The sequence below is a fragment of the Denticeps clupeoides genome, chromosome 19 (genome assembly GCF_900700375.1).
Source record: "Denticeps clupeoides chromosome 19, fDenClu1.1, whole genome shotgun sequence".
NCBI lineage: Eukaryota > Metazoa > Chordata > Actinopteri > Clupeiformes > Denticipitidae > Denticeps > Denticeps clupeoides.
The window spans coordinates 4,288,755-4,312,400 of record NC_041725.1 but is presented as its reverse complement, the minus strand read 5'-3'; the positions used below and the strand labels follow the sequence as shown (position 1 = coordinate 4,312,400).

Here is a 23,646-nt window from a genome sequence, read left to right as displayed (position 1 = left end):
AAAGTGTAACAGAGTGCTTATTGGTTATATCATTATGCTTTAACCACAAATTAGTTCCTGTCTAAGATATTTTTTTTCATATTCCGACCACATCCGCGAAATGACGTATATTTGCTAGAAAACCAGTGCTTTTAAGGAAATTTATTACAAGTATGGCACTGTGTACATCAACAAATGACATACATTTTTATTTTTATCATGGTTGCACATTCGCTAAAGACAACCACCTGCACACAGCAGATTGTTCTAATTTGTAAAAAGTTGGACGCTTTCTAGGTCTGAAAATAAGAAACACTGTTTTCAAATAATGTTCAAATGTACATAAAGACAAAAAATGTAGTGCCTAGAATAGTAACCATAAATCATGAAAATAATTTTTTTTAAAAAGGTCCACATAATTACTGAGCACCAAATGAGTATGTCACCTGTATCTCTCACAAAAAAAAAAAGCCAAACAGAATGATACCCAAAAGGAAATATTGGCCACAGCTTATTTCATCTTAAATCTGTATACACACGCCAGTGTTCAACTACAGGGCGGGGGGGGGGATTCTGGGGTGCGCGATAAAAACAATGATCGCGGTCACATGGTAACACGAATACAAGTTAAAACATTTTTTGGAGAGCTTCTTGTAGAGCTTGACAGCGCTACTGACAAAAATATTCTAAATGAAGAGAGAGGGTTTCGGTACTCATTGAAAAAGAGTGTTTATGGACTGGATATTAAAAGTACTGTGGCAACATGTAGATAAAACAGAAAAACAAAGAAGTTACATTCTTATTTGCATTTCACAGTCTAAAGGCCCTTACGGAGTTACTAATATCCAGCTAGAATATAAGCTGAAATGATTGAAGTTATTTTAAGACGCGCAAGCTCCTTTTGTTTTAGCACTCTGGACTGCTGATGTTCACAGCCTTGGAACTCTCGAAATTAATACAGACAAACAAGCACAGTGCAATTACATGCCGAATAGAAATTTAACTTTCATTTGAATGAATGACGGGGGGGGGGGAATCTTTTTTTACAAAACGGAAAGTAAAAAAAGAAGCATATTTGTTTTCCGCTCCCCCAGAAAGCAAACCTACTAACCATAGGACTTTGGTTTAAAAAAAACAAAGTATTGCTATGCTTTATTGTATTTACACTGCTGCAGTCGATGCACACACCACATGGTTTTCAGACCCTGGTTGTGTCTTATGTAGGAGCCATACAGGTTTATAATAAGCATGGGCACAGTACCGTACCAGTACACCTAAGCTGCCAGCTACATACATGAATCAGCATCGAAAACACAGCACACAGCCACCATTTTTAAGCGTACGCTCATGATTAGGTTAGGCAGACAAGCCCATGATGGCCTGCGTTAGATTTTTTGCTGCACGAATGTTTCAAGTTTGATGATAATCCGAGCCGTGCATTCCATCACTCTCATTGCCACCTCGGATGTGAACCTGTCATTAGGAATCTGTGGGAAGGGTAGTAGGTCGGGATAGCGAGTTCTCAAGCTGTCTACTCCGTAACCCTCCAGGATATGTACGTCCTTGGTGAGCCCAGACAGTTGGGAGTTGTATTCCTCCACCTTCTGTGCCAGCGCTGTCGGTTTCACGTCTTTGTCGGATTTCCCTCTGACTGAATAGTCTGCAGCTATTAGTGCCAACTTTGTGGCCAGGTAACATTTGAAGCATACCCACTCGTTGGCATTTTTATGCAGGTCGTTCCTTGCAGCAGAAAAGTTTGCCCTGGCTTGCCGGAGCCACCTGCGAGCCTCCACTGGATTGCCTACAGACTTGAACGACGGCGGTACGAAGAAGCGGTTCGTGTGTGGTGCACCTGCATAGCTGGTAAAGTTCTCACGGAATTGCTGCCTCTCTGACTTATGGCTTGTTGCTTCCTGGTTCCACGAAGTGTAAAATCTTTTAAACGAGAACTTCTCTGATTGGAAGCGAGCCGACGATGCAGAATATGGCCTACGTGGCGGCCTGTCTGTACCCAGTTCGGCATGGGACTGCTTCTCCATTCTGCTGATTTCATTTCGTAAATGCTTAAAGACTTCAGTTGCAACATCTAGGTTCTCCGCATTTTTGTCTGGATGCCATTTGAGGTACAAGCGTCGAATGATTTTCTTACGTTCAGTTTCTGGGAGCTTCCATGCTTGCTCTATAACTAAGGTCACTTCTTTCAGGATTTCTGGAACAGCATTGAGTTTGATCTTTTTGGGAGATGATTTCATGGGAGGGGCTCTGTGGTTTTCCTTTCCAGGAAAAATGGGAGGAACCATTCGTTGACCAGAGGATGGAATTTCTGATGGGCTGTCAGGTGTTGATGGAGCACCATCTCGGACGTTTGTACTTTCATCTTGTCTGGAGAATTTGTACAGGTCAAGAGAACTGACAATTTTGTATTCACTGTATCCAATGTCAATTTGAAAACATTTCCCAAGGAAACTTGGGTTGTCGTCCTCCTCTCTCTCAACTTCTTGAACAATGATGGCATATGTGTATGTTGGTTGGTAGGACCCATAGATGTCTCCTCCTTCTGAATCTACCAGATACCCCACATATTCTCCAGGGTAAAATACATTCATAGGATCCATGAGGAGCAGGTGATGAATTTCAGCTGGAATGGGAGTTCCAGGAAGTGGAAGTTCCAGTGTTGAGGGTTCCGTCGAGTCATATTTCACTCCTAGATTGTCAAGCTTTTCTGTGATTCTGTAGATGTCATTGCAGCCCAGCATAGCAATTAGATACGAGGTGTCGGATATCAAGTTGTCTGTTGCAGACTTCAAAGTCAGTGCCAGGGCGAGAAGGAAGTTGATATCCTTGCTATCTGAATGTTGAATGTAAAGGTGGATTACTGATGTGCCGTATCTCTTGAGGAAGGCCAGCGTTTCACTGCGACTGTGCGGAATGGGACTGCAACCTTTCACTCGTAAGGTTGTCTGCAGTTTTTCAAAGCAGGACACTTTTAGGCCCTCACACAAAGCTTTGCAAAGTCTGATTGCTTTTTCCTCATTAACCATGTAGGCGTTGTCATTCTCGTGCTTCATTATTCTAATGAGACCAGTAATGAACTGTTCAGATGACAGGAGTAACTGAAGTCGACCCTGAAGAGAGCAAAGACCACCGAACTGGCACATTTTTGGTGATTCCTCGTCTAATTGCTCCTCTAAAATACCACTCAGGAGTTGTGGTCTGAGCTTTTGTGGTAGTAACATGATCAGCTTTGTGTGGAAAGCATGGTCTTTGCCAAGGTAACACTGGCTCAGGTCAACAAGCATTTGCACCCCAACATTACCATGTATTCTGCTTTTGTAGTGCGGCGCATCATCAAATACCAGAGTGCTGGATTTGGCTAGACGGCCATCATTACTTGGCAAGTAAAAAGTCAAATCTCGAAGATTATCAAGATCTTGGCGAGTTTGGACGGGTTCATTTTGAAGACTTTTGAATAGGCCAGACACTATTCTCTTAACAGTTCTCATTTCATTTGGATCTAGACGCTTGCCCTCCGAATTTCTGTATATGCGACAAAGAACTTCAACATACTGCTTTATTGACACAACATCCTCTGTTCCCAAGAGCTTAAACAGCTGATGAAAGGTACCAAGCTCTAAGGGAAGTTTGTACAGATAGGGTTTGAAGTCGGCCTCATTATCCAAATTTATGACTACTTCCTCTGGTTTAAGCAGTTTCCAGCCATCCTCAACCATTATGAAACTAACTCCTCGTAACTGAAAGCGAAAATCCCTCTTGTCTGCATTCAGGAACTCATAGGTAGATCTGAGGACTTTGTTTCGGGTTTTTACTGTGTCTTCATCCACAGTGGATATGTTGCAGATGTTTTTACAATTTCCTATAACCTTGTCCAAAGGTGGGTCCAAACTGACGTTCAGCAAGGTAAAAACTTTGTCAAGTTGTTCTTGGCCTGACAATGTGCTGCCATCTTGGTCTTTTATGCTTGTAGGTGTGGCTTTCTCTGGGAGAATGGGACAAGATGTCCAGAGCAGCTGAATAATATCAGTTTGTTTGAACTTAGGATTTATTTGTGACCCATTGAACCGAATCAGTGGAAGGGTGCCACTCATCTCTTGGAACTGAGCATGCAGTCGAACAAGCTCTGCAGGGGCACGTTCCGGGCACAAAAATGATATCATTGAGAGTTCTTTGAGGAAAGCGCCTTCAAAAAGATCTGTTCTCTCACTGAAAATGTGGTTCAGAAGCACATCATCAATTGATTGTGTTTTTTCCTTAGTCCAGTTTTCAGTCTTTGCTTTGATGCTGACTTCTTTGGCAAATTGAAGAACTTGCTGCTGTGACAGAGTGTATTTCAAACCTATGTTCCGGAGGAATGTGATCCATGAGGGAAGAAAGGAGGTCCCATTTTTCGGCTTTGATGCCTGCTCAATTTTTTTGAAAAAGTCATTGGGTATGAATGCTTTCGTCGGAAGCATCACCTCAAACACCTTGACAGTTTGGTCAAAGAATGATCTGGCAGGCTTTAGCCTGTTTGTGGAGTCATAAATGAAGGACAAAGTCTCCAGTTTCTCATAGAGCTTGTCCTTTATTCCACATGGCTCCTCCATAGCCAGTAAACGTTCTTTCAAATACACGAGGTGCTGGACTTTGGCATCGTAAGATAGATGGTCAAACTTTGGAAGAAGGTGCTTTAGGTAGACCTCAAGGTCATCAATCGGTACACACCCAACAAAGCTGTAGAGTTCTTTCAGCTGAGGACTGTCCACAAGAAATGTAGAGGAAGTTGTGTTTGCCCATTTTTCCATATCAGCAGAGGGAATGCTTTTCGTCAGAACATAGCATGAGCCGAAATGTGCAATGCTTATGTATCGACCACTCACTGCTTTGTAGCAAGGGAGCATTTTCAGTCTCTGCACATCGTCAGGGGAGAGACTGATCAGGTTGCAGTTGAAATACAACAGAAGTGCCTCAAAGTCTTTGTCCGTTAAAGAACTTGTTTTGAAAGCTGCATTTTGGATCACGTATTCCAGCAGCTTCAGTATGCTGCAGGGGTTTTCTATGTTTGCTGTGTGCTGGGCCAAGAGAGGCAAGATGGGATTTTCCTTTGAACAGATCTTGTTCATGGCGAGTTGTATGCATCCACCTTTCATTAAGGTATGAAAAACCTTGTCATTTTGTCCATTATGGAAGATTGATGTGTAGATCAAACTCAGCGGTACAAGAACATCATGGTCTGGAACAACTAACTTGTTGGTGCTTGAAACCATAAATTTGATTCCAGGGAGTAATGCCCAGTCTTTGAGAATGTCTAGAACAGTCTCGAATCTGGGTTTGTCTGTCTGATCCTCCTTAGTAGCTGTGTGCTCACTGATAAAATGCCACACACTTTTCAGCCAGGATTCGTTGGCATAGTTGTCTTTCCACCTGACTGATATTCTTGTTCTGTACTCTCGTGGTAGCACAGATCCCAGCAAGTCTCCAAAACTTGTAATGTCAAATAGCTTTGCCACACCTGCCTTCAACAGGATGCTGTTGTATCTCATGTAGAGAGTGTTCATGAACAGCTCTTTTCTGGATGAGACTAGATCATGATGCGTGGTGAGAAACTTTGGCCGCTTGGAATCAAACACTTGAAGCATGTTGTCCATTGTAATCAGCAGTGGCAGACCCTCTATTTTAATGTCTTCTTCCTCTATGTCCTTGAAGCAGTAGTCTACCAGGAGCTTCAAGCTGTGAAACAACTTGAAGTTGGATTGCTGGAGCCGACAGGGCAGTTTTCCAACTTGGCATGTCGTGTCTGGAGATGAGAACGTCAGTAAAAAATGGCGCACATCCTCGGGTGTGACATAGCTTACTGGAATGCCAGCATCCTCCAGGCAGAAATATAAACTGGCCGTGTCGTCACAGCTATGGACCAAGTTAAAGCCAACATCTAAAAGCAAGGCTTTAAGTCTGTACACATTTTCTGCAACACTTTTGCGTGTCATGACGTTGTACTCTGTGTTTTTGAGGTGTTGTAATTCATCCTGAAGTAGGTTGTCAAAGAACGCTCGACCTTTGCTCGCCGTTGATGTGTTGACCCAGGAGATGTATACAGCAGAATGCATGTCAGTGTTGTCAATGTGGGGTGCTCTCACAACTGGAAGCAACCTCTTCAGATCTGCATGGATACATTTGTACACGGCTTTCACAAGGCAGTACCAATCCGGTTGAATGTCAAGTCTGTTCACAGGGAAGAAGTACAAGAATTTCCTTAAAGTGTCTTTGACCACATGAATGGGTGTACTCTGTATTACCGTCATGGTAGGATCAGGGCCAGGGAAGAACCGTCGTTTCAGCTGAGTAAGCAACTCAACATATGCAGGGGCTATCAAACACGTCATCAGGTTGTTATTCCAGTCACTTCTCACGCCAACTCCGTTGTCATCTCTCCACAGATTCCTTCTGGCAGAATCCAAGGCAAAGTGGCCATTTACATGAAATGGTAAGCCCGATTCCAAGGACAGTGGGAGGAAGCAGAAAGCTCGGTGGGGTTTTTTGTAGTTGTGACTGATGCAGGCAGCCACCCCTCCTCGAGGAAAGAGTGTGATGTCTTCATTTTTGTGTGCTGAGATCACACTTTTTGAAACGCTGTCAATGTTGGAGAATCCAGAACGATTGCAGACTAGCCAAGTTGTTAAATTGCCATCGGAATCTTCTATGTCCATGGTATAGGTTATCTGCTGGACGGGTATTTGGGTGAGCAGCTTCTTTTTGGTCACACTGTCCACAACTGATGCATGGAACTGCTTGCGTTTTAGGCGGTCGCCATCTGTGATTTTTGCAGTGACAGAATACATTGTCTTTAGGTCCCCTGTCCCACTCTCTATTTCACAGATGGAGATTTTCTCCATGTGATTCAAAAACATGAGGAGTTCTACTCCATCAGTTCGTAGTTTGTCAAGGAGGTTTTGAACCATTCTATCTGATGCTGCCACTGAGCTGATTTCGGAAATTTTTGCCATTTCACCAGTACGAATAGGGAATCGGAACATTGTGCACTGTTCTAGTTTGAAATGACAGCCCAAATATAAATTCAAAACATCAGAAAACTGAGATCTGAAATCAGAATCTAAATCTCTGAACATTCGTCCGGGACTGACAGATGTTGCTCCGGGGGAATATCTGGCATGGGGATCAAAAATGCACAGAATGTCGCTGTTTGATATGAACGAGGGACAGTCAGTGATGTGATAGACTGAATTGAATCCAATGCCATATTGTCCAGTTTTTCCAGGATTGGCTTCCTTAGTGCCTCTACCAAGGTTCTGGATTCCTCTGATATCCTCTTCTGTGAATGGCTGATTGTTGTAAACGCAAAGTGCTGGGCCTTGCATTGGTATCCATTTGTCATCAAAAATCCTGTCAGTAGGGTGATTTCTTGGATCAAATACAAAGCAAATTTCTGTGGCTTTAGCATCATCTGCATTTTGCAATAGCTCCTTCAGCATTTCCTTTTCTGATGGATAAGCATTTAGAATGCTTTTAATTCTGCTTGTGAGTTTTTCTTTCTGTCCAAACTCGCTTCCAAGAGTGGAAAAGCAGATATTTGATGCATATCTCTCCAAAGCCTTATGGCGTTTAGGAATTGCACCTAACTTTACAGCTACCTCTCTTGGAATGTCACTATGACAATATTTTACAGTTGTATCCTTGACTTTAATCCAAGGACAATCGTTGTAACAGAGGGACTTTGATGGCTGCAAAGTAAAATGGGTGTCAGGAAGGAGAATTTGCTCGTAGGTACTTTGACAGAATTCTTGGCTTTTGTCTCTGATCAAACCCCATATACCCTCACTGATAATTCTTCGGGAGAGCTGAAAATTGTCTTCCGACAGGGAATTTCTTCCACAATCTGTATTTATATGCTCAAGAACTCTGGAAAAGTTTTCAACTGAGAAGCTCAACTGCACACCAATGTTCTCAAATAGTTCACGGCAGCTGTTTCTGTATTTGTTAGGGAGCTGATAGAGATGTGGTGCTGCATCAAAGTTCAGCTGGAATGCTACTTTGGAAGGTTCAACATATGTATTTTCCACAAGAATGGAGCAGAAGGCTTTCAATTCATCCTTGATCTGTACTTTTGAGGTTGTGTCCTGAAGCATTTCTTCATGTAGATATTTGTAACATGCATTTGTAATATTTTCTTGGTACAATGTGACCCCGTCAAATGATTTGGACAGTTCCTTTAGTTGGTTAATGACAAGTCCAACAGATGGTTTTTTGATGAGGCCTAAGAGATCTTTCACAGCTAAACTGATGGGGCCACAACCTTTGAAGGATGGAGAGTTCTCATTTAGAATTGGCTTCATTAAGCACACTGTATCTTGGTGGTCTGTAGTGAAAAGCTCCTTTGCAGAAAACATCGTTGAGGAATGGAAATTATTCCCATACCAGGGCAATGAAAAACCAGCTGGTTTGGTTAAGAATGGAAGGAACTTGATGTCTTGCAACTTTTCGATGTGCTCATTTGCCCTTGCGTCTCTCATTTTGAGTTTTTCATCAATGAGACTGAGCAAAATGCTGCTTCTTTGACATGCAGCTGTGTGGTCAGATTCATTGAGAGGCAACACAGACTCAGCACGCTCTATTAGGTCCTCCCAGGATAGATCATCTTTTACCATACCAAGCTGCACCAACTTTACCAGACACACTGGGTTGAGGTAGTCTTTCACTGTGCCCTCTGGAAACCGTCCGTCCTCTGCTTCATAGAGTTTTGCTACTCTGCCCTCTGGATGAATGAGCCGAGATGGCAGAACAAGCTTCTGGGAAGGTCCAGAGCATGGGATGCATGGAGTATCTCTGAGTATGCATGAAAATTCTTCAACCTTCTCATTGAGCATATAATGCATGAGAGGGTCACGTAGTTCTTTGTCAATGTCTTGGATATGAGGGAAAAAGACATCAGAGAAGAACTGTTTTTCTGACAGTGTGTTTTCCATCAGTGTTCCTTTGCAGCCAGCATCTTCAAAGCCTTCCCTGACCCAATCAGGTAGCTCAACTGCACACAAGTCCTTGGAGCCACAGTTTTTGAGGTACTTCAGGAATATCTTGAATGCAGCTGAACCAATGTCAGATCTGGACAGTAACGAATCATCCAGAAACCTGACATAATTTATGGATACCCAGGTTTTGCCATCTGAGAAAACTTTCGCGTTGGCATCATCAACCCCTTTGGCAATTTCTTGGTACACTCCCTGGCTAATCAATGTGAAGTCATTATGTATGGTGCCAGGGTCCGGCCATGCTGCATAGTAGTCATAGTCTAGCAGTTCACCACTCTCTGCCATTGTGCGCAACATATTCAGTGCTGCCAAGTATGCCTTAACAATTACATGTCTCATGAAAACCGAGTTCCATTGTCCTTTGGTGTCTGTTTTCCAAATCTCTTTGCGATTGGATGTAACAGCAAAGCAGCCATTTATATGCACAGGTAGGCCAGTTTTGATTCTGAGAGGTAAGTAGCAAAACACCTCTCCAATAGGAGAGGGGTTGGTCCTCATGGTCCATTTCCGGTTTTCTTCCTCGGTAAGGAGGACAGCTACACCTCCACATGGAACAAGCCCTAGACGCTTTCCACTTTCACTCAGTGAAAACTTAAGGGCTTCTGTGACATCCATGCAAGAACAAATGAGCCAGCTTGTATTCTCCACTGCTTTTTGTGGCATTTCATCTGTCAGTCGTCTGGTTTGAACACCTTTAGCAGCCAACTCAAAGTATGAGGAGGGGTCTTCTTCTGAGCCTCTGAACAATGGCGAATGCAAGTCTACAATACGCCTGAACACATTGTGAAATTCCTCCACGACAATCCTTATGATGCAACCAGATTTAGGGACATCAGCTGGCACTCTGTTGGTGTTTGCTACCTTCTTCATGACTTTTGCTGCAGATTTAAGAATGGTGAGTGGTCCATATGAAGCTTTGGAAGACCACACACTTTTGATTATGGTCACCACATCCTGTGCAGAAGCAGGATTCGACTCTTCATTCTTCAGGTATTTCAAAACCATATTGCCCACATGCTGTGTGAAGAGAATGAGGCGATGCCCACAGATGCTGAACTCATCAACTAGGGAATATATGTCTGTGGTATTGTAGTACACACTGCTGATTTCACTCACTGATGCCTCTTGTTCTGTTCTGAATGGAAGTCTGAAGAGTGTGCCATCATATTTGTATGGGGATTCTTGGGAAAGGGGAAGATGACAGTTGAACACATTGATGAAAGGTTTGAACTGGTTTGGGAATTTTCTCAGACGCTTCTGCTGCTTGCTCCAATTGATCTTGATTCCTGGGTTGGACTTGTCTCTAATGTGCTTGCCGATGTGGTTAATGTTGGGATCAAACATGATCATGAATTCTCTGCTCATGATAATGGGAATGTCAGTCACATGATAAACTGAATTGAACCCAATCCCAAATTTGCCAACTTTATCAGCCTCGCATCTTTTCATTGATCCACCTAGCCTGGTTATGTTTAAGAAGTCTGTGTCAGAGAACACTGAATTGTTAAATGACCACAGTGCAGGCCCATGGCAGATGACCATGCCAGGGTCAAGAAGGTTCTCCCGTATGTCATGATTCTTTCGCATGTCAATCAAGAAGCTGCATTCTGTGGCATTGGCGTCATCTGCATTCTGTAGAAGTTCTTTGAAGATGTCGGAGACAGAAGGATATTCTTCGAGAATGTTCTTTATTCTCACTGTCAAGGGCTCTCTTTGGCCAGACTGTTCAAAACCAAGGTTTTCTGGATTAATCAATCTGGTGCTAAGACATGGTACTTTTAACCATTCCGCAGTTTTCATGGGGATGTCGTCATGGACTAGAATGATTGGCTCTGAAGCATCCTCAAGTAGATCATTAAGGTCATCAACTTTTATGTCACAATAAGTGCACTCATGAATTGGTTTCATTACTAGTTTGCTAGGGTCTTTGTAGTAAAAGATGGGAACGTACATATTGGCATCAACTGCTATTTCGTTACTGTAGAGCCAACGCAAGACGTTTATCAACAGTAGCACATTGTGCTTGCTCTCTTCTTTCGTCAGTTCCTCTTCACATCTTGCTTTGATTGTTTCAACCACGTCAAACACATGACTAGGAAGTACTTCCTCCACAGAACCGCAGAACTGAAAGAGTTTATGAAACTTAGCTATTGTCTTTGGTAAAGAGTACAAGTACGGCTGTAGGTCCAAGTCAGGGATTGGGTTGAGGACTGTGTTGCCTGGTGATGAAAATGTTTTTCCAGTCCATACCCAGTCAAATGGAAGTGACTTCATTGCTTCTCTTGCATCTTCCAAATGAGCTTGCATGAAGTCATATATCTCGCATAAAATCTGTTGGAACTGGTACCAGTCTTCAGTAGTAAATGCTTGAGATCTGTGCCAGTTATTTACATATTTTAAATGCTGCAGAACTTGATCAACTTGGGGCTCTACTGATAACTTCAAAGCTTTTTTCATTCCTGCGGACGTCCGCTCAACTAGAGCCACAGAGGAGCCCACAAGCACAGCATGTGAAATATCACACATTTCTGAAAAGGAGCTGATGCTGCAGGAGTCTCCCATCCATCCTAGAGACTTTGGGTAATTCAGAGGACGTTCTTTGCAAACTGGTACCCATTTCAGTGTCTGCAGGGCTGTCTGTGTTTCTGGACTCTTTACCAACTTTGTTTGTTTACTGAGAATAGTCAGTAAGGTTTTTGCTTTTTTAAGAAGGGGATCCCATTCCAAGTTGCTGTTTTCCTGTAATTCTTCAATTTTCTGTGCCACCTGAAGAACATCTTGCTCACTCAGTTGAACTTCGTTTTTCAGACCCAACTGCCTGAGTGAATGGAGGGCATCAGGGGACGACGTATAGATGGTTGGAGGAAATCTTGCTGCCTCTTCCATATAAAAGAGGTCCTGCAAGATCTCCAGCTCTGGGTCAAACAGGTCTGCAGCAGCAACAGATGTTCCTGTTGAATTATGCATAAACTTCAGAGAGGAAAGCCAACCAACCACAGATTTGTTCTCATTCTTCAGGAAGGACAAATGTGTCAGGGCCCACAGCATAATTTTGGTAATGTCTTCCTTGTTGTAGAGCCCCTCCTCGATGTCCTGGACAATGACTTTCAGACATTCACTGCTTTTAACCTGTTCCACATTCAGCATCTTCAGCAGGCGGATTGTGGATTCATCGCTGCTGTCGATGACATTCATTGAGAGTTTGACATCAGGTGGATATTTGGCAGTGTGATGTAGAGCTCTGGTTCCCCTTAGTGAGGTAAATGTAGAGGTGCCTTTAGCAGAGCATGTTCCAACTTTCTCAAAGATGGGCAGCTCTAGAATGGTTCGCTTTTCTTTCTCTGTGACATCTGATAGCCCACCTAAGAAACTCCTTAGGGCAGCTTTTTGCTTAGCAGATAGAGATGACACCTGACTGTTCAGTCTCTGCACAGAGGACCGGTCCATTATCTGCAGTAATGCACTAGGAGTAGATGGATGGATGAAGTTTTTCAGTAGAGGGTGCTGCAAACATGGATCCAGCTTTTTCAAGACTACTGCACCAGTCTTTCTCATGACTTCAAGAAGGTGTTCAGGAAGAGGTCCCTCTTCTGCTTCATTTACAAGAATTATCGGAGAAGGGGTTTTGAGCCGCAGTAGCTCCAGGGAGTCTTCACTTTCCCCTACAGGCATGTTTGGGATCAAAGGCATGTCTTCAAATGTGCTAAGGTCATCTGCAAAGTTTATGTACAAATGTTTCCAGACCATCTTCAGCCAAGAACATGTAGGGTGCCTCTTCTCTTGATTCCCAGGTGTCCAGGGAACAGCAAAATCTCTTGAAGGCCAAGCCGCTATCAGGATTTCTTTTATAAGACGTGCAGATCGTTCAGGCGTCAGGACCTGTACCTGAGTACAAGGTCTTCCTGTAGAACAGGGGAAAAGATTTGTTAAATATAGATTACCACAAACACAAAGAGAATACTACTTTGATGACATCATGTAAGACCATAAGACTAGTATGTAATCTAATTAGTACTAAATTAATTTGACAATTATTGTCATGCATTGCATGCTATTCAAACTCCAAAATGCAAACTTTTTTGCTGAATATTTGCTTAAAAAGGCAAATCGCTTTCAAGAAATCATTAGGAGAAGTCTGCAAGCAGGATTAGTCAAGGTTCATATACAAGGCATGCATAACACGCCATGATTGTGCATAGTGAGTGCTGCAGATCTGAATACATTGTGTACATATCTCATTGAATCTGGATTTCCTTCTCTGTAATTGAAACTATGCTATATAGATATATGCAAGATTTTCTAAACATCTCCCCTTTTCAGTCCAAGGTGGAAAAATATATCAGAAACTGACAGAATACCAAATGACCAACATACGGTGCATAAATTACTCCAAGATTTTACTTACTTTCTTTAACCATTTAGTCGTTAACAAGGTCGTGGCTGCCAGAGCCAATCCCAGGACATTTATCACAATAAATCCCACACTCAACTTTTACAGTCACACTCACATTATTAACTACTTTTAAATTCTTTGTGGACTTTGAAAAGATTATGCCAACAAGCCTTGTGCATGAGCACACTGGTGCTCCTCTGACCAAATTCTCCTTGTATATCCCACTGTAGTCTCCTTTCATATTTTGTTACAAGACAGGCACCAGTGTGAAGTGTGTGAACCTGCCAGAATGCACTAAGCTGTCTTCCCTCTCACCTCTTCATTTTTCTAATACACATTTTTGAAGGCAGTGTCTCTAAGCATTATTCAGCCATCTGAAGGGGAAAAAACTATTGGCCTAGGTTGTTGGGAAAATATCAGCTCCTAACTAGTAAGCATACCAGTGCATGCCTTAGTGCAAGATTCTGATGTTTTAACTGGTTTTTGATACTTCGTTAGACTATGAAGCATGTGCTAGGATTGCATGATCGGTCATTTTCTGGATCCAAGCATTTCAGTGATCAACCGTTCATGAAACTAGGTCACTGCGCCATATACATACCTGAACAACCCCAGAGAAATTGCTGAACTGTTTAATTTAACAGAAATTTGTGTTAAAGCAATTTCTGGACCATTACAAAACAAAGAAGGCAAATCATAACTGATATATGTTCGTATGTTCTCTCAGCTGCTGAAGTGCATAACAGATGACTTTACACTTCTAAGTGGAATGTGAAGCTTGCACAAGAGAGTAAAAAACTAAATGCAGTGTGACAAGATGTTGTGTCCAGCTTACTACTCCAGACCTTAACACCCCACCTTTGTGTTTCATGTTCGTCTTTACTGGCAAAGGATCTAAATGTAAAATGTATATAAAAGGGAGAGATGTAAATAATTTATTACAGTCATACCTCTGCTTTTAGCTGCTTCCTTCAAGCTATTCAAGACTCGTGCATCAATGTTTTCTAAAACAAATCTTCCTTCAAGTCCAGGGTATAGAGACCTTGGGGGTAAAAAGATTGCTTATTGTATGAATACATTTTATTGGAGACATTTGTGAATGATTTAGATGCATGTATGGGATCTGATGTTCAGATCATACCATTGGCTCCAAAGCAACAGGGAACATGGATGGACATTAAAACTGTCCATGGCTTCCAAACACCATTAAATAATGTCAGACTACAGTATATTTCCAGCTGTGCAATGTCTTTATTTATCTGATGTGGGCAGTAATGTCTTCCAAGGTTTCTCTGCACTGACTGACTTTTAGAGAACTGTGACAAAGTTCTATGCTGGCCAGTACTGTAATCAGTGTTGCAGTAATAACTCACTGGCGACATTAATTCACTATGTTCTTAATGCAAAATAACACATATTTATGAAGAAGAAATTTGATTTGAAAACGCGCTTGTTGGCTGTTACAATGAGGTTTGCAGTTTGCAAAGCCACTTTAAAGAATACCTTGGATATTCCTCAGATGAAATGTAGACGGCATCCTTTTCACTCACAGAAGAAGAAAATGCCACAAATGTGTCATCCTGCAGTGGAAGCAACTCCAGTCCAATAAGATCACCATAACAAGCATCCTGAAGGACAAACTCCAGCAGCAAGAGCTTCTCCTGGGGAGGTCCGTTGTGTTTGGTTTTCCTCAAAACCTGCCGCACAACCGAGGGAGTGACTTTCTTCAGGCTGTCTGGTTTAGTTACATAGGTAGTGAGAGCTGTGTCCACCGCTGCTGGCACACTGGCCAATTGCATCCCTGAGCTCTGGAGGTGTTTTATCACAATAGCAGTGGACTCCTCGTCGGGGTTCAACTCAGAAAACACGGCCTCATCTACGCTGACCCAGTCCGCACTGAGAGAGTGGATCACTGGCTGCATCAGCATGTCTCGGAAAAGAGGCTCCAAGATAGGCTTCCAGCGAGCACGGATCTTGTTCAAATCTGGCCAGGCTCTGTAGGTGCCTTCAGGTGAGAGGGGGAATTCTTGGTCCTTCTTGGTCTGAATCCTTTTGATGGCTTCCATAATGAGAGTGTAGTAAGCCCTAGGGATCACTGTGACAATGAGAAGTTCATTCCAAAGAGCTGCAGGGTCCCTCCATTGGTCAACCTCTCGCCACTTGATGCTCCTGCGGTTATCGGTGAGGCCGAAGAACCCACTGACGTGGACTGGCAACCCAGTCACACTTTCCTCCCCCATAGGTAGAGGGAGGAAGCAAAAAGCTCGTCCTGAGAAACTGGAAGTTGCCCCTTCCTCTTCACTGACCACTGTGAGTGGCAAGGCGATGCCAATGGTAGGGATGAACTTCAGGTCGTCAGCAAGGGAGTCCAGGTCTGCGCATGTCCCTCGTCCCCCTACACCATTGCAAACGAGCCAGGCAGTACTCTGTGCTTCTTTAGCTGTTTCATCTTGGACCTTGATATTAAGTTGGTATGTGGCACAGATGACCTCATTGCTCAGCACTCCATTGCTGTAGCTATCAATAGCAAGGCCTAGTGTCTTGAGAGAGTTGGGTCGTTCCTGTTTGTCGTCAGGATTCTCTTCTGCCGTGACTTGAAAGAGCATACGTTCTGTGCCGTCTGACTCACGTACATGCAGCGAGACCTTCTGCACATTCTTCAGAAAGAGAAGCACTGTATCTGCATCTGCTTTGAAGGACTCAAAGAGCTCCAGCACCTTCTCTTTGTTGTACACATTGCAACTCAGCTGAGTGGGCTTGATGCGGAGGGGAAAACGAAACAGTGTCCCCGGGAAGTAACCGTCCTGGATGGTTTTCCTCGAACTCCCAAATAAACCAATGAATGGGGCAAACTGGTCTGCAAGCTCTGTGATCTCCTTCATATCTGTCTTCAAATTCCAACACTGGCCAGATTCATTGATCCCAAATAAGGTCTGATGAGGGTCCAGCATTCCAATTTGATCTCCGCTGAATATGCTTGGGACATCTGAGAAACATTACAGAAATATTAAAAAAAAAAATTTTTTTTTTTTTGCATCATGTATTTATGAAAACAGAGAGTAGATAACCTGTGATATGGTACACAGAGTTGAAACCAATGCCAAACCGTCCAACTTTCAAGGGATCCTCTCTTTTTCTACTTCTCGCAATTTCCTGAATCCCACTCCAGTCCTCTTCAGTGAAGACTGCATCATTATACACATACAACGCCGTTCCTGGAAGGAAACCACAATGATCAACGTTAACATACACAGTGTATGTCAATTCTAACGCTTAACGACATAACTAACCCTGTGTATGCTAGAATCCCTATAATTATTTAACGGACCAAAGCCGTTCACATACCTTGATACTGTGCCATGTCATGTGACCAAAGTGATTCCACTCCATACTCTGTCTCATCATACATGAACTTAACCTCAGTGGCACCAGCATCTTCAGCATTCTGGATCAGCTCCTACAGTACAGGAGAGATGGTTCCACAAGATAATGACGCCTCTGAAGAGTTTTGCTCACTCTTTCTGAAGACAATAGTTTGAAATTAGTGGGGGTGGGGGGTGGAACCCGGCTCACCAATTGACCCATATCATGAGCACTGCAAGCAAGAAGGTCCAAACAGGCATTTGGCTAGCCATGTGGATTCTCACTCATTACAGTTCACAGGGTATTTGCAATCCAATGAGCAGGCAGTAATCATGACAGACTTTTAAACACTGAATCTGAAAAGCATCTCTTACTTTCAGAATTTGTCCACCTTCTGGATATCTTCGAAGAATATCTTTCAGAAACTCCACCAGAGGAGGTGTGGTTTGCCCAAACCTACCTGTGAAGTAAAGAGTACAATAAAGTCACTACTTAAAAGTCTTTAATTGTTTTTCTTTAATTGTTCTGTGTTAACAACTCACCTCCCCCCTTCAGCCCACGCCCTCTTAAAGTCATGTTTATTTCAGGGGTTCCTCTGGGTACCAGACCTTCAACCAAAACTTGGTCATGAAGCTAGGCAGCCCAAAGTAAAAAGTGACACAATCAATAGTTTTTCCATAATTACATTAACAAAGTGACTGTGGTATAATAAACACATATTTAGATTTTTGTAGCATTTTCTTTTGAGTAGAATTTGTGGCCTTATGACAACTCTGAGATTTCCTTCAGATAATTTCAGAGTGGAGTCTATGTAATGGTTTATATATGAAACTCATACGTGTCTGTGTACTGAGCTCATAGCTGATTCCCCACAAACCATGAATCACAAAAATCCACCACATGTGCAGGAGGGGGCAATAGAATATTCATAATAATCATAAAAAAAAAAAATTAACACTACATGACAAAATGCCCCCTTTCCCGATATCCCACTCCCCCAGTTTCCTGTTCAGTTCATGTTTTTTTGAATGGTGGTGAATCTGCTACCATCCCATTGTACATGAAAGGAACGTAAAAAAAATGTTCTTTTGTAGGTCACCAGTCGATATGTAACAGTTTTTAAAAGCAACCATGCATAAGGCAACTCTGTTTTAGTTTTTTACAACAAAAAAATGTGCACAAACCATTTCAATATATTATGTACTACTTTAATTGTGAAATAAGGCTTTGGTTCTCAAACACAAATTTACCTGAGGGTAAGAAGAGTAAATAGTTTGAACATTTATGCAAATACCATAAAGCATTTAATGGTGACTTATTAAAACCAGGGGCGCTGGAAGGGAGCCCAGGCTGCTACCTTTTATTATGGCTTTAAAAAATCTGATACCTGCAGAGCAGTCAAACCCGGCAATATAGATGGAGTCGGGCCAAAGGCCCCGGCTGCCTTCGGCTATTTTCTGCCTCTGATATCAGAGTGGTGGGTGAGCACAAGACCCACCTGCTCCTCTCTCTCTCTCTCTCTCTCTCTCTCTCTCTGAGTACAGCCCATAGTAACAGAATGACTCAGGCAGAACCCACCGGCAATGTGCTGCGGTCGGAGGGTTTGTGGAGTCGGCACTGTGCCGAATGCGCTTGCACCCTGCATTTACAGTGCAGCTGCTTGTCGCGAGTGACAATACAACATTAGTCCCTAGTCAGGGCCTAGGCTCTGACTATCATGTGCTTGAGAAAACTGTAAATAAGTGAATAACACATTCCCCATCTCAGGCTACTGCTGGGCTTTCTTTCATGGTCGGAAGAATAAAAAACAACAGCGTCTCAATAATGGCCTTGTTTAAGTCAGAACATGTCATTGTGCTCCTGGGATGATGACAATATTTGGGTCTAAGAGTATCGAACCAAAACTGTGGGCCTTTTGTACATGATTGTGAGCAAGTGTCTGTGTTTGTGGTGTTCACCACATTTAACCCTTAAGCCTGTTTAGTCTGTCTGGGCAACAAGACAGCTATGTTTTTAACATTTGTCATCTTTAATGTATTGTATTGTGTGTGTGGGATGAAGAAATATGTCTTGATCTGTGGCTATGCATGTGTTCTTTTGTGTTCTTCTGTGTTTAGTATTGTGATCATAATAAAATGTTCTATACGCATTCTGTACAACTATTACACTGTACAGTAAAAACTGTATGACCTTGGCAAGCCAGAAAGACTGCATATCGTGATCACAACTAATCTGCTTGTGGAAGAGCACTAGAAATATTTCATATCAAGGTGCATGGGATGGACCCTCAGATGGAATCCTCTTTTCATGCCATGTTGGTGTACCATGTAATACATCACTGAACTCAATGGCAGCTAACAAAAACAAAAGAAAGAATCGGGGTGGAAAAGGGTTAAGAGTGGTGTCAGACATACCTAAAAAGCCTGGATTAGTATCAGGAGTAAATATATTCTCGAATATTATCGATTATGATTTTATCCTTCATCTCTGTTCTCTGATTTATTCTTCATCTCGAGCATATCACTTCAGGCCACTTTAGCACATTGCTCCACTACTATATGAGTGTTTAAAGGAGAGTGATGTGAATAAACACACAAACAACAGGGTAGTAAAGCCTGCATAAAGCCTTTGGGCAGCCTGCACAGAACAACACAAAGGGTCACATGTTGGGCAGCCCTGGCTGCTACACAAATTCAAAATCACTTTATTATGGCAGATTACCGAGCCTGAAATTCACGTGCTGACTCATGACTCTCATCTAGCGCAACACGAGGAGCACGAGGAGACTGCAGCAAGGTGGCTCACCGGTCTTCCATCGTGCAGCAGCTGCTGCTCAGCCGTGGGTAGGTGCGTTCGCTCGTAGATGAGCTCCTTGATGTGCCGCACAGCCGTGGACGGCGTTGACTGGAAGACCCCGCAGCCCAGATACTCATGACACACCGTCACCCTCGGCAACCTGAAAACACAGAAAGGCCCGTGGGAGTAACGCTCAGCAGAAAAAGAAGGGCAGTGGTGGCCTAGCGGTTAAGGAAGCGGCCCCGTTATCAGAAGGTTGCCGGTTTGAATCCCGAATCATCCAGGTGCCACTGAGCAAAGCACCGTCCCCACACACTGCTCCCCGGGCGCCTGGCATGGCATCTAATATTATCGCTAATGTCTATATTAAGAATGAGTTTATGGTTTTATTCTTCATCACGAGCATGTCACTTCAGGCCATTGCTACACTACTGTATGAGGCAAGGGCAAGTGTTTAAAGGCAAGTAACCATCACCAAGGGTGATGGTTAAAAGCAGAGGACACATTTCGTTGTGTGCACCGTGTGCTGTGCTACAATGTTTCACAATGACAATCACTTCAGTTTCACTGAAGTAAGTCGCTCTGGATAAGTGCTGTAAATGTAAAATGTAAATGTAAGTTTCAAGTTAGGTTAAATCTACACTTATCTGCATATAATTAAAAAATAGTACCTTATTTACAATGTTAAGAAATACCTAAAAAAAATTTGGTAAAAATCTAACGCTTATCAGTACATTATGAAACTAATAAATCATATAAATTCTTAAACCAACTTAGTAACATTCACTAATAACTAATCTGTTTAATTTATTAGCCCCCAACTATTTAGGGAGTTTTAGATTCCCCCACCAATCTAATTTTCGAATGCATCTGATAATCACAACACCATTAATCAATAAAATGATCAAATACACAATGAGGTACAATTTAGGCAGGCGATGCATATTTCAGATAGAACCATGTAACAGTGGGACAGAACAGGAATACTCCAAATTAACCACAGCAATCCCTGCTGCAAATACACCAGCACACAGTCACCGACCCCCCACCGACCCTGGCGGATAAGGAAATGGACCCGTAATCAGATGGCCAACGTGCCACTGAGGGGCCACTGAGCAGAGTACATCTACATGCACGGTGTCACCGTGTTCTGTAAAGTGTATAAATTAACTATTTACTTATGCTAATCGTTAGGATGTAATGTACACAAAGGTTAAGGATCATTTACAAATTTCCTGCCCACTGAGCAGTAAGGCATCACTGACCCCACCCACCTAATACACCGCACCTGTCCACAAGCCCTGCATACAGTGCTCACTTACCTACCTGCCAGCGTCCGTTCTTACACGGTTCCCGTCAGAGAAGCCGTACCTCTGAACTGCTGTAATTACAAGAATCCTAAATTCACCTTTCTGGGCAAGTCCTGTTTTCTGGGTTTGTCTCAGTTCAGTGCCTGTTAATAATAAAGTTGCTTGCACTTGGGTCCTCGCCTTGCCTCCATTCTCATAGTGTTACACTATTCCGCTGGAACTCAAGACTAAATGTACACAGATATTCCAGATATTTCCAGGCACTAGAGTCATTTAAAACATGAACAATATCTGAACTGGTGTTTCTCCTCTTTTAATGTCTTTCCCATAAAAAAAAAACAAGGATATTTCTAAATGACCCTAAACTTTTGAACTATGGTATGCAATGATAAAATAAGGCCAGGGGGTGGATCTGAATTCATGGCTGCAATCTTAATCACATTTAACTCTATATATTGCCAACATACAGTACAGGCCAAACGTTTGGACAAACCTTGTCATTCAATGTGTTTTCTTTATTTTCGTGACAATTTACATTGATAGATTCCCACTGAAGGCATCAACACTATGAATGAACACATATGGAGTTATGTACTTAAAAAAAAAAAGGTGAAATAACTGAAAACATGTTTTATATTCTAGTTTCTTTGCTCTGATTACTGCTTTGCACACTCTTGGCATTCTCTCGATGAGCTTCAAGAGGTCGTCACCTGAAATGCTTTTCCAACAGTCTTGAAGGAGTTCCCAGAGGTGTTTAGCACTTGTTGGCCCCTTTGCCTTCACTCTGCGGTCCAGCTCACCCTAAACCATCTGGACTGGGTTCAGGTCCGGTGACTGTGGAGGTCAGGTCTCCACTTTTTGTTAAGTACATAACTCCACATGTGTTCATTCATAGTTTTGATGCCTTCAGTGAGAATCTACCAACGTAAATGGTCATGAAAATAAAAAAAAAACATTGATTGAGTAGGTGTGTCCAAACTTTTGGCCTGTACTGTAAGTCTACTTTAGATGGGTTAAGTTTAGGTTTGGGGTTGGGTTAGCTTCTGTATTTATTTCTAACAACAGCCATACTTGCTAGTGGTTCGCCAATAAGCCCCTCCCAACCCCGATTTACAGTAAAAGGGGGCGGGGCCTATAACAACGTGAAACTTTTCGTGACACTCATTTGTAAAACCTCCCCAGGTCATCATCATCATAAACAATGGCGTTTGGGACGAGTTTTGCGTTAATTGTAGCTGACAGGTCGTGATAGCTATTCAAGCTCAAGATCAGATCGTGACACTTCAAAAAACGACGCTGCTGTCACTTGCTCTCGGCGCGGCTGATCTGCATTAGTCTCTGTCGTCTGCTGTCGACTTACCACTGGTCTTGACCGGCTGCCATCTCTCTTCGGCCGCTATCTGTCCGGGCGCCCGCGAACCGCATTCATCATTCACCGAACTCCACCCGGAGAAAAATAAAACAAGATGTCACTCTTATTTACTCCATACCAAAGAAAAAAAAGTCGTTTATTCGTTTGCCGCCAACCTGTCAGAATCAGCCCATGGCGCGTTTACTCCAGATTTTATTTCGACGTTGTTTTCCTACTTCAGCAGAACTCCGTTCTCTCTTTATTAGGTTACCGAGCGTGGTGCTTCCCGGCTGCTCCGCGCACATAAATCCGTCTCTGCGGCGCTGTTTCAAACGACGCGCAGCCTCTCTGAAATGTGGAAAACGTCAAATTAGTAGGCGCCATATAAAAGGTCGCCTCCTCCATTCTAATTCCTTCCAAGGCTGCGTTTCTAATCATGTGTCGGCACTGTACATGCGATAGCCGCGGCTCGTGAGCCGATGAGGAGCGGCCGCGGGGAATGCTGGGAGTTGTAGTCACGATCGCTGGTGTCGGGCGAACGTAATGCAGTAGCTTTAAAAACCGTCTCAAGTGCAAAAAACGTTACATTTATACGCTTAAAACACAGAAGAGTAATAACTATACACTGAGCATGATGGGGGAAAAACTCACAACCTGATAAAACGAAAACCTCAAATAAATATTTACTTGATCACAGCAGGTCATATTAAATATAGGCATAACTGTTTGGACAGATAGCCAGTAATCGGTTTGGTGCAGTGTAATAATGCTGTAATACCGGGGATGAAATGCAACGTTGGAGAAATGACATCACCAGCCTCGGTCAAGGATCTCCAGGAGTCTTTCCTTAATAACATCCCACAACAAACCGATAATACCTTTCAAATTCACCCGTGCATTCCAAGGAGTATTAGCGATGGTGAAAATCATTGACCTTGTCGGGCTTTCAGCATCAGCACCAAAAAAAAAGCCCACACTGGTCCTCCCAAATCCACTCTGCCGCAGTGACGCGCTCGGGATAACCCGTACTCACCGCGTCGGACGCGCCTGGCTGACGGCATCAGCCCTTCCAGCCCCTCCACACCTCCGGGGTCTGCGACAGCAGGGCACTGCCTGGCACCGGGGGACCGCGCCGAGGTCTGCGAGGCGGAGCGGGGAGTTTACGGGCGACAACGTGCGGCGTCCTGTCCTGACATCTCGGTGCAGGCAGGACGCGCGCGGTCTTAAAGCTGCAGCGCAGTCGCACTCTTTCATGCACAGACACACACACACACACACACACACACACACACACACTTTCACACGCACGCACACTCACACACACACACTTTCACACGCACGCTCACTCAAACACACACACACGCACGAACACTTACACACACACACACTTTCACACGCACGCTCACTCAAACA

The 23,646-nt window shown here is 43.2% G+C and overlaps 1 protein-coding gene across 3 annotated transcripts; it reads right to left on the bottom strand.

Annotated features, from left to right (window-relative positions):
* Positions 1–126: 126 nt before the first annotated feature.
* On the bottom strand, positions 127–23,422 carry sacs (sacsin molecular chaperone). 3 transcript variants are annotated; one of them, XM_028961555.1, is made up of 12 exons: positions 23,267–23,374; positions 22,410–22,581; positions 22,243–22,322; positions 19,582–19,732; positions 17,319–17,409; positions 17,151–17,236; positions 16,759–16,870; positions 16,482–16,628; positions 14,917–16,399; positions 14,364–14,455; positions 14,015–14,041; positions 127–12,922 (listed from the first exon to the last, which is right to left on the bottom strand). In XM_028961555.1, exons 3-12 carry the CDS (start codon positions 22,305–22,307, stop codon positions 1,365–1,367), a joined length of 13,812 nt encoding a protein of 4,603 aa, XP_028817388.1. In that variant the 5' UTR covers positions 22,308–22,322; positions 22,410–22,581; positions 23,267–23,374; the 3' UTR covers positions 127–1,364. The 3 variants fall into 3 exon arrangements, with proteins under 3 accessions (XP_028817388.1, XP_028817389.1, XP_028817390.1); XM_028961556.1 differs by lacking the exon at positions 14,015–14,041; XM_028961557.1 differs by lacking the exons at positions 22,243–22,322; positions 22,410–22,581 and having other exon boundaries at positions 23,267–23,422.
* Positions 23,423–23,646: the final 224 nt, after the last annotated feature.

Bases quoted from the DNA above. Each gene is read 5' to 3' on its own strand.
- sacs (XM_028961555.1), bottom strand. From the start codon at position 22,307: ATGCGGTTCGCGGGCGCCCGGACAGATAGCGGCCGAAGAGAGATGGCA. The intron at 16,629-16,758 runs GTATGTGAACGG...GTTTCCTTCCAG, and splicing joins TGACATGGCACAGTATCAAG to GAACGGCGTTGTATGTGTAT. The intron at 12,923-14,014 runs GTATGTATATGG...CCTGTTCTACAG, and splicing joins ATTTCTCTGGGGTTGTTCAG to GAAGACCTTGTACTCAGGTA.